This window comes from Halyomorpha halys, unplaced genomic scaffold (genome assembly GCF_000696795.3).
Source record: "Halyomorpha halys isolate HHAL.00 unplaced genomic scaffold, Hhal_1.1 Scaffold11.1, whole genome shotgun sequence".
In the NCBI taxonomy this organism is placed as follows: domain Eukaryota; kingdom Metazoa; phylum Arthropoda; class Insecta; order Hemiptera; family Pentatomidae; genus Halyomorpha; species Halyomorpha halys.
This window is the reverse complement of record NW_027111958.1, coordinates 2,122,651-2,134,275: the sequence shown is the minus strand read 5'-3', so window position 1 is coordinate 2,134,275 and position 11,625 is coordinate 2,122,651. Positions and strand designations below refer to the sequence as shown.

Here is an 11,625-nt window from a genome sequence, read left to right as displayed (position 1 = left end):
GTATAAATTGAATAGGAAATATACAATTAGAATAATAATTAGAGGAAAAATAATTGACAAAATTAATAAAAAATGTTATTGAAAAACAGTAATGAATATTTGAACAGAAAATATACCACTGGAATATTAATTAGTGGGAAAATAATTAACAAAATCAATAATAAATATGGTATAAAAACAGTAATGAATATTTGAACAAGAAATATTAATTTGTGGGAAAATAGTTAACAAAATTAATAACATGTATGATAGAAAAACAGTAATGTATAAATTGAATAGGAAATATACAATTAGAATAATAATTAGAGGAAAAATAATTGACAAAATTAATAAAAAATGTTATTGAAAAACAGTAATGATTATTTGAACAGGAAATATACAACTGGAATATTAATTAGTGGGAAAATAATTAACATAATTAATCATGATAGAAAAAAAGGGTGATTAAATAAAGAAACCTCTTTGATTCACCATATTTTATTTACTTCCTCACTCTTCTTTGTCATTACTTTTTTTTCTCATTTTCAATCGTATAATTCATTACTATATTTGTTATTATCATTAATTATGTTGATTTTAATGTATATAGTTTTAATTTATTTTTTGTTCATATTATGTAATTTTTAATGTACGATCTCATAGTCCTACCTTACTACCGTATGTATTTTGCCCTCCTGAAACTTTGAAAGTGTGGGTGAAACATTGGTATCTAATAAATAGTATTTCTCCTATTTTGAATATCTTTTTGTAATATATTGTAATATCCTCTTTTTGAGTAAATGGTTATTTTTTATGTATAAAGGAAGATAGAATTGATGTTTCAAAAAAGTAAAATATCAGTCTCAATATTTCTACCACACCTCGTTATATCAGCGACAAAACACTACCTTTTTTATATATTACAAAACTGTACCTGGTTTTCATGTCACTTATTCAGGGACATGAGTAGTTTCTTTTTTTAAAGGATTGCAACTTCATCTCCGGCTCTTTGAACACTTTCTTTGGACTTTACGGTCTATACTACCACATAATAAACTGAAGATCTGTTAGTTTGATTTTCCAAGTTTCTCAAAAAACCTAAACATTGAAATTGGCAGTAGAATATGAAAAGAAAATTTAGAATTTAACAAAATTGGGTAAAAAACCAAGGGATGTGGATTTTCCAAAGCTCAATAGATTTAGATAGTACAATCGTTCAAAGTCAACTAGTTTTAAATCCTGAAGAATGACTCATATCGTACTAAGTCCAGAAGGAATGGGACAATATGTGTTTAAAGCCCACAGGTATAAATGTTACATTGCTACCTGAGATTTGTCCTTGTTACGTTTTGTCCCATTCGGTAATCGAAATTTTTTGTTAATCGGAACCTCTTTGCTTTTAACCAATTTAGTATATTTAATGTTGAATTAAATTTTTATTTTAAGTCCAGACCTATAAATAAATTTGTCAGTTGGGAAAAATCCACAAATAAGAAAATATTTATCCAATTTATTACAAAATACAATCATTAGGTCATAAATAATCTAAGATTTAAATTATCTTATGTCTAAAATTAAAAAATATACAGTGTATTTACATTAATATCAACTCAAAAAAATTTTCCAAGCAATTAAATCTTATTTTATACATAAATAAATTAAAAACACAGCCGAAATTCACTTAAAAATAGATAATCTAAATAACACTGAATTTCAATAATTAAAAATGTATAACTTTAAGTTTTAAAAACATTATTCTACATCCAATAATTTTTTTTTTAAGTTTAAAAACTTTACACGACAATAAATAAATGATGAACGTCAAAAGAAAACATTTTTATAACAAAGCGATTAATTGTAAATTTCAAAATGCTCATGGATTACGAATGGAATAAGAAAAAAATCAATCTATTTCTAGATGCAAATAAAACTTTATAAGGAGTATTATTCTACTAACTAATTTACTAGCTCTTTTTTCCTAAGGGACAGATAATAGAAGTGAGATTTTTACTTTAAATTTAATTAAGGATATTTCTTGATCACTGTGAATGGTCCTTAAAACAAAATTAATCAAACGTACAAGAGAAGTTGAACTTGACTAAAATAGAAAAAAACCCTGTGACCATAACAACTTATGAAGGGTCTTAGGATCAGAACTTGGTAGGATGTAGATTCCGGAATCTAACTATTAGTACAAACTTTATAGAGATTAAGTGTGCCTCTCAATGGTCAAACCACGGATGTTATAACAGAAGAAATAATTGTCTGCCAACAGCCAAACTCGGAATTGAAACTGGAAGGTAGGAACAAAACACATTATTCACTGCGATCAGTCTAAATTATTAGATTACATTTAAAATAATAATTTCATATCAATGAATGACATACACAAGACATAAATTATAAAACTAATATAAATTGAGGGTAAGATAATAAACACCAAGATTTTCTTCTTCATGAAATCTATTAGATAAAAGGTACTTTACTTTTAAAGTATGTTTCCACCATCTAACTCCTTACTACAACCTGAAAATAAAAAATAAAAAAACATTAACCAAGAAGAAGAAAGAGAGAAATACTTTATCTATGCTGCCTAAATACATTAGGTTGCTATCTCACTCAACATACTTATCAATCCGTAATCGGACATATATAAATTACACATACATGGTATAATAATATATAAAGAGATATAATAATAAGATATAATAAACAATTTTTTTTCCCTACAGTTTCCTTTAAAAATCAATTTCGGTCTATACACCAAATACAAATGTTTCAATTCATTCCTTTTTTTCTTTCTCATTTCTGCTCTTCCAATTTCACCATTTCACAATTTTTCAATTCACCCGATCAACAAATTCGCTCTCTGGAATTCACCCTCCTAGATCCTTTTCAGTGAGCCGCTAAACAAATTCAATATTAGATGGCAATGTGAGATCAGACCATAAAATTAATTTAGAAATAAATCACTTTTGTATTTGACTGCCAATCATAACTTTGAAACTTAGATGTACGTGTTGTTGGAGAATCCATTACCAAATTTCTCATTTCTACTAAATTTTTTGGTACTTCCCCTTCCTCCCCCTATGAAATAATACATATTCATATTAGAATTTTGCACCATCAAAATGTGTTAAGGTCTGATTACTAACAAAAAAGTTTATCAAGTAGGTTTATTTTTTTATTTAATAAAATTGAATTCAAAATTAAATAACAAAAAATGTTCCCATCTATAAGAGAACTTTAAAAAATTGAATAACCGTACAATATATTTTTTTATATATATATATATATTGATGGCATTAGAATTTTCCATACAGCCAGGTTTTAAATTTATTTGTATTCCCTTTATATTCACCATGATTGGAGGTTGAATTTTTTCATTTTGTGAGACCGCCAACTCAATGAAGAAAGTCAACGCCCCTGGCCAGATTTGAACCAGCACCACCAATAGACATATAATTGGTAAGACTGTCTTAACCACTTAGCTATGGCAGGCTCCTAAAATATATTAGTAAAAGGGGGAGGGTACAATAATGCCAGGCACTCATGTTAATTTTTTTTTTTCACTCAACAGCCTTTCAAGACCACACGAATATCATTACTTTTTCCTTCTCACTTTCTCATTTCTTCTCTCCCAGTATTTTCTCATCATCTCAGCGTGCCTTTGCTTCCTCCCGTCCGACCATGCAGTACCCTTCCATTTTTCTTTATTTGCTGCAAGAACATTTATTTATTTCAATTTTTTTCCGTATTGTTCTTTATCTAGGTAGTCCTTGTCTGTTATTTTTAATTTCTTTGTTTCCTCTCTCATTTGCTTCACATATCCTCCTACGCTCTTATATTCACGGATTCTGTCAAAGAGTTTCTTGTTTAGTCTCCTTTGGTCCATTCTCATCATGTGTCCGTTGAATCTCAGTCTTCTGATCCTTATTTCGGTTTTCAGGTTATTTATCTCCCAGTAGATTTCCTGGTTGGGTCATAACCTGTAGCCTTCCTTTGTTTTCTTGGGCCCATAGCTTCTCCTCAGGATCCTTCTCTCTATTTTCAGTAATTTTTCCAGGCTAGGGAGACTTGTTGTCTCCGTTCCGTATAAAATTACTGGTTTTATGACCGTGTTGTAATGTCTTATTTTTGTGATGGACGATAGGTTTTTTTTTTATTGTAAATATTGCCTGTTGCGAAGCATAGCCTTTCCAACTTCACGATTTTCTACTTTATGCTCTCTTTCTCCAAACCGTTTTTATTTTTTTGTATTTTAACTTTTTGAACCCAAATCAAATGAGAAATCATCTGATTCCTATAAACAGTTAATCTCCTAAAACTTTTCGGTTTAATACAGTTGTTCCCAGCCCACAGAAGCCTGTGTACCACTGTACAGTCCACATGAATGTAGTATTCTAATTTTGGGGGCTCTTAATCTTTATTTTTAACTATTGTTTTTGTTATCTAAAAGCAGTGGTATTATAAGTAGCGTTGATGTCAGTTGTTGCGCAAGTTACACAGAGAGAAAGAGTAGCTTTGCCCAACACTCAGGCCCTTGAGCATTAATCACCGATTAGACTTTACCACACAGATTGGTGCCTGTATAATGTGAATCAGCATTTAAATTATTCAATATCTCCCGTTTCACAGAGGAAGTAAAGGGTGAATTTTATAGTAAGTCCTATACAACTGACTAATCTTAATAATGTAATCTGATTATTTCCTTTTTTTACATAATACAAGATACTCACATAATCCTATATATTTTCATTTTGTTCCGAACATTTTCATGAAAATTAAATAATAATTCAACCATCAAAGACAACATTCCAGAATTTTTATCATAAAATATCCATATTTAACGTAGTTTTTACTAAATAATTCTGATATTATCCGTCTTAGCTTAGTCCCCATTCTAAGTCAACGGTTAATCAATATATTACTGATCTTCCGATGTGATATTGATCCTAAACAAATTAAAATCATTGAATTAAATAGTTTAGTACTTACACTATTATTATTATAAAAAATATAAATGAATAATCATAACTAAGAAAAGAATAAATCCAACTCAACCTCGAAGGAACCATTAAGAAATGTTTTGTTGGAAATGTTTGATAAAGGTCTATACAGAATATTAAATGTATTATTAATTCAGCATTGATAAAAACAGAAATTCATTTGATCCAATTGTCTCGACATAATTTATTACCTCTCGAACTGTTGTGGCCATGAAAAAATATTGTTTATTTATTGCATTGAAAACAGAATTAGAATTAAGCCCGGATACAATATGTGTATTATAGCCTAAGGCTAGGAACTTGGACTACGTCCACAAAGTTGGTCTTCACAGTCACCAGTAGCAATACGCAGAGAGTTGATGTGGGCTCGATCGCCAACTTATTAAAATTAAATTAAATCTGTATCGCTACAACCCATGAAGGGTCAGTGGTTCAGTACTTTGTAAGGGAGTTACTAGACCAACGGTTGTGCAACGAGGTGATTTGGTCAGATTCAAGCTCGACCGCCAGATTTTACCCAATTGAAGAGGCTGGGTGGACCCTTGGAGGGCTCCAGAACCCACAGGAGTGGACTCACGGCTACAGTGTAACAGAAAACAATTTTCTGCCCAGCCGGATTTGAATTGGGTCCTTGGAGTTAGTAGCCACGCACTTTACCCCATGGCTACTTATGGTTACTACAATTACTGCTCAGCCTACAGTGGGACATTGCAGTACAGTCCACAGACCATAGAACTCTACATACCGAAGACAAAAACAAACAGACCTCACTCGATGACCTGCTCCTAGTGATAGAGATCCCGAGTTCAAGTCTCGGTAATAGAAACTTTTTTTTAAATTAAAGTGACACTAAAATGTATATAATATATAATATAATGTCATACATAAAATTTTAGTAGTAATAATTAATTTTAGTTTATATAATTCAATTTATATATATTTATTATTTGCTGCCTTTTTTATTAGTTAATTTTTTGTAAATAGTAGGTTTTAAGAAGCATAATTATTTCAATTTTTTAAAAAATATATTTATAGAAATTCACAACTGTACATTATAATGCATTCAGTAAATTTGATCTCAGTTATAATGGAGTGATACAGGCGTGTAGAGAACTACCCATAGGTAGCACTCTGATGACATTTTTACACTAGCAGGTCTCGTGGCCATCTTCTTTTCAGGAGCCTCGGAGGATTGTCAGGAATGGAAGAGGATGCAAGGTTAGAAATTAGTGGGTTTGGGTGGTTAGGGAGTTTATAATGGAAAGAATGATATCTAATTCGGCTAGATTGGTTACATAGGGAACATTAAGGTCTTTATGGATGATTTTATTTGTGACAAAGTAAAGGAGCATTGAGGATTTTGGATATTAAGGATTAGATACGAAAGGAATTTGAAGGTTTAGTGGAGTCCCAAAGCTCAACTCCATATGTCCAGATTGGCCTTATTACAGTCATGTAGATCAGTCTTTTGTAATGTGTTGGAAGTTTAGACCGTTTGTCTAGTAAGTGCTGAATAGTTTAAATCGACGTGTAGTTTCCTGTATTTTCAGTCTTATGTGAGGATTCCAGGTGAGTCTTTTGTTCAGATGTAGTCCAAGGTAGCGAATCTGTTCAACAGGAGTAAGAGCAACATTATTAAAAGAAACTGTATGACAGTTGGTAGGTTTACAACGAAGTGTAAAGGCGAATCCACATGTTGGCCACTCTCCACGAATCGGAGGCTTGTACAAATGCTCAGTAAACAAAGAGCGGACCATCCACATGTCAGTGTTATTCAGAGAGGCAAGCATGGCGGACGTACAAGAGGTTTCAGCTATTGCACTGGGATTATATTATTTTTATTACAAAAAAAGAAAATTTTATATAAATAAATAAGATTACATATAAAACTTATCATAAAAAGTACCAACAAACATTTTTAACCTCTTAACAGCTCTCAGTTGCAACCAGACAAAGAACAATGGTGGAGATGCTACACGAGCGCTCTCACGAACCCCTTTGATCTGTGTCCAAAAACCGACTCTCGACGGATCGGCAACGAGCTTAGGCTAACTCATACAAGCCACTCATCCACATGCTCGCGCACGTCTGAGTTCGCCATGGCTTGGCCAACATGTAGAGGCCCCTTAAAGATGATTTGATGGATTTTGTTGGAATTTATTTTAATCCTCCAATTAAGACACCATTCTTCGAGGGCTGTGATATGGAAGTTTATACATTTATCCTTTAGATATAAAAATATTTATTGGTAATTATATTCATTTGATACTGACTGGTAGTTTTGGCAAGTGTATTTCGAACCCCCACTGTAGCCACATTAACGTTTTGGCCATAAGGCCATTATCAAGGAGACAACATAACGATTGATTTGTCATATTCACTAAAATAGTTTGCAATGCAGGCTAATTGCCAAATTCAACAATAAAAATATACATTTTTAATGCATTAATATTAATTTTATAACATTTATCTTCTTTACACAATTGAACACAGTAACATTATTATTAACATTGTTGTTAAAGCCCAAAATCTTTGGTTTCTATTTAGGTTAATTTTGTTTTGACAACTTTCCAAGTGACTTTTAATTTTGTTAGATGTAAGTTTATGTTTATTCATTTTTTTTTTTTAACTATAAGTAATTTTAATTTTGTAAATAAAAATAAGGGATATAAGGAGGTTCTACGTTTATAAATAAATTGCGGAGTTGTAACACGTGCGGAGCAATAGCGAAGGCAGTGGTGCCAGTTCCTATATAACCGCGGATGAGGCAGTTGGCAGTGAAGATTTAGGCAGCACTGGAGCGATGTCAGTTGGCTTTGGCACGGCATAAGGAGAGACGCACTGCTTCACAGACGCTCCACCGCCATTGTTTTGTTGACTCTTGTTTGTTGGAGCTATTGGAACCTTTTCACCCACTCACCGGCAGTCACCACTGTAAAGTCTACAGTTTTTTGGAGTCGTCGGGTTGCCCGGTAACCTCTCTCTCACCAGCTCGCCAGCGGTCATCCTGGTCAACCAACTCTATACTTGTGATGTTGTTATGATATGCGCATATCGACCCCACACCCATCTGTGAGTGACTTTATGTTCTTCCTCCGAGTTTCATATTTTCTTTTTTTGCTTTAATTAACTTATTGTTTCTAGTGTAAATAAATTTTTTTTTTGTTTATATATGTATCAAAATATGTTTATCCCTTTACTCCACGATTCACTATCTTTTTTTTGTAACAACATAACAGTTCATTTTTTTGTTTATATTTTAATTAATTAAATTTTTGTATCACTTGGAAAGTTATTTTTTTTATTATTTCATTTTCTCAATTATTATTTTTTTTATGTGATATTTATTTCAGGTCCTCCGTTATTTTTTTTTGTTTTATTTTATCTCGAACCAGCGAATATTTCCCTCTGGGGAAGAGGTTGGTTTTCACATACGAAACACCCCTCGCCCCAACAATTGTGTTTTGTTGATAATAGTGAAAATCAGTTTAATTGTGTAAAAAAGAAAATTGTATAAAATTGATACTAATGCATTAAAAGTATATATTTTTATTATTCACGCCCATATTCCAATTTGCTTTTTAAATATTTCTCTATTTAACTATCTTAAGTCTCCTCTTCCCATTTTAAGCAAATATTTAAAAAGTGATACAGACCCATCGCTCCCTGTGGCCAGAGATGGGCAAAAATTAGCTATAGCTAAAGTTGCCATGGATACGACCCTTATTTATGAATGAACCATTGATAAATATTGCATCTATTGCAATTTTAGCTAATAGTTTCATAGTTGCCAAACTCTGCCAGGGGGTCTTAGTGGGATGGTTCGGGCCGGGAAGGATGACCTTTTTTTTTTGTGTAATGATCTCCTCTTGTGAGACTGTGCCATGTCGTACATTGACCAACCTACTTGCTCTACTTGTCTGTTTGAAAAGTCAGATTAGTAAGGCAACCACGGAGGGTGGGTTTCATGCCATTTTCCAATTTCAGATGCTTTTTAAATATTGCTCTATTTAACTATCTTAAGTCTCCTCTTCCCGTTTTAAGCAAATATTTCAAAAGTGATATAGGAATGTCGCTCGCTGGGGGTCTTAGTGAAATGGGTCCGGCCAGAAAGGATGACCTGCCAAATCAATTATAAGGTTGTCTCCTTGATAATGGCCTAATGGCCCAAACGTCGAAGAGGTAATAAACTATGTTGAGAGGATAGGATCAAACTAATTTCTGTTTTTAATAAAGTTGATTACTCTAAAAAAATTAATGAAAATATATTATATCAGAAATCAATAATTTAGCTTATTAAAAAAAAGTAACTATTCCAGAGACAAAATTTAAAATTTCTGTATGCATATTTAATGGCTAAGGTAGATGCAGCAGAAACATAGCAAGCAAACAGTGTGATTTATAATATAGTTGTAGTCAAACAGAAGATGTCTCTCAGAGGCCTCAGATTATGCTACCGCAACAATGATCATACATAAAAGGAGTGGTTTTGGGTACTCGGAGGCATGCATACCCTGCTTAGAACCAGAATCTTGCACCAACAGAAGAGCCGACAGGTGACAATCAGCTGTATCAAATGAGGCTATGCAAGTTTTAGCAGGAGAGGTACCTGTCGACTTCCTCCTTCTAGCTGCGGCATCCCGGAGATTGCTGAGCACATCATCATGGACTGCATCGCCTTTGAGGCACTACAGGCCAGATTGATAACGGAAATTGGACACCTCGACATCCCTGGGGACGATTACCTCTGGAAACTGGACTCTAACTTCCCCAGAGATGACGATTTTTCTCTGCTAGTAACTGAATAAAACTACATATAATACAAAGAATTCGTGTACGGGTGGAAAACTGTTGCTAGGCCATCCCGCTTTAATGAAGACCTGCACCTAGAAAGCCACCAGAAAGAGAAAGCAGAAGAAAGCCAAAGAGAAAATTGTAAATTGATTTATAAGCAGTAGTTCCTTAATATTAAGTACTTCACTTTTTCTAGCAAGAAAATGGCCAATCAACTTTCCTGTTTCTTACGAATCGAAAGAGACATTGCAAACGATTCTCAGGCTTATGATTGATGATTGTCATTGCGACTGATCAGATAAGAGTCCTTTCAGTTTCATTTTACAGCAAAGAGAAAACTCTTTATTCTAAAACCAATGAGAAATTTCCATGGAAAGACCCCATCACTGTATAATTTAAGAACTTACTTCTAGCCTGATCACTGTACAACAAAACACTTACTTCTATCTTCGCAAGGCGTATTTTGCAAAGTACGATGAGGAGACCAAGTAATTGCATTGGCATCCACCGTCAGCCTGGGCCTCTTGAACTGAGGTGACAAAATATGCGACTCCACTAAAGCAGGTGTGACGCAAATCATTTTGGTCCCATTCCAATATTTTAGCATTTTCATTGCTTCCAGAGTACTGATAATATCATTTTCCGTCATACTGGTCAGTTTGCTGAAATTAAAATAAATGATTACATTTTAGAACGGAATAAAAACCCTAATCAAACATAAAGTAAAATTTCAAGAAACAAGGGAACAAAATAATTAACAAACCTATACGACTATTTCTTGTAGGAACTCTTAATTGGGGAAATATTTGGCGCCCGAGCGTGATTCTGATCAAATCACCTCCTTCCACAACCTTGGCCAAGTAAAATTACTTTCTTACAAAGTACTGAACTCCTAACCTTTCATGGGTAGTAGCGGTACAGATTTATTTATTTATACGAGCACCTCTTAAATGGATCTCATTAATCCAGAGAATACTTTTCGGTAATTCAAATCATGAGGAGAACACCTTACCCCTTGTCCCTCATATGGTGACTTACCTATTTTTAATGTTCGCCTCTACATTTGACAATCATTACCAATGAGGGCCCTCTGCGCTACTTGAAAAAATAGTAATAACTATTTATCTATTTTGTAGATAGTTAGCCAAGAGCATAATGATAGTTATAATGAATCAATCAATAAATAGTTATTACTATTCTATCTTGACTGCACCCCCATCATCTTCTTATTAATTTAAGGTCAATCGCACATTTTGTTAGGTTGGACAGACCTCGTAGATCTTTAGCTGCCCAAATCAGCCTTCTCCACGCTTACCTATCTTGGGCCACTGTTTTCCAATTTTCTGCATGCAGCTTTTTCGCATCTTTGTTGATTATGTTAATCCATCTTGTCTTTGGCCTTTCCCTTGATCCCTTGCCTAGTACACTGGTATGCATTGTTGTGTAGAGATATCCTGATAGATAGCTTCGAGCCACATGTCCGCACACCTTATCTATCTCCTTGCCTTCTTATCGTGAGATATTGGTTGACCCGTCTCTGTGAGCAGTTCACAGTTAGTTCTTCCCCTCCATGTGTTAAAGCTCTGATTCCAGATCGCTCCTGTAATTGTAAGGACTTTCTGTTCAAATCTCTTTATTCTGCTTTCTAGGATGATACCTGTAAAGCCCAGGTCTGCAGCCATATCATATCTCATGATTATCGTATCAGGTTATCGCAGGTCAATATATATTGTAATATTCCTTCATTTTTTTATTATATAGCCAGGGTTGTAATAAATAGTTCTTTAGTTTTCCATGTATTTTATTATATAGCCAGGGTTGTAATAAATAGTTCTTTAGTTTT

General features: G+C 33.3%; 1 protein-coding gene across 1 annotated transcript in view; it reads right to left on the bottom strand.

Moving 5' to 3' along the window:
* Positions 1-1,473: 1,473 nt before the first annotated feature.
* Positions 1,474-11,625, bottom strand: part of LOC106678906 (histone acetyltransferase KAT8) — a gene marked incomplete in the record, with an annotated part of 21,342 nt that continues 11,190 nt past the window's right edge. The window contains 2 exon segments of the mRNA XM_067049889.1: positions 1,474-2,505; positions 10,224-10,444. Coding sequence (XP_066905990.1) covers positions 2,468-2,505; positions 10,224-10,444 — 259 coding nt within the window.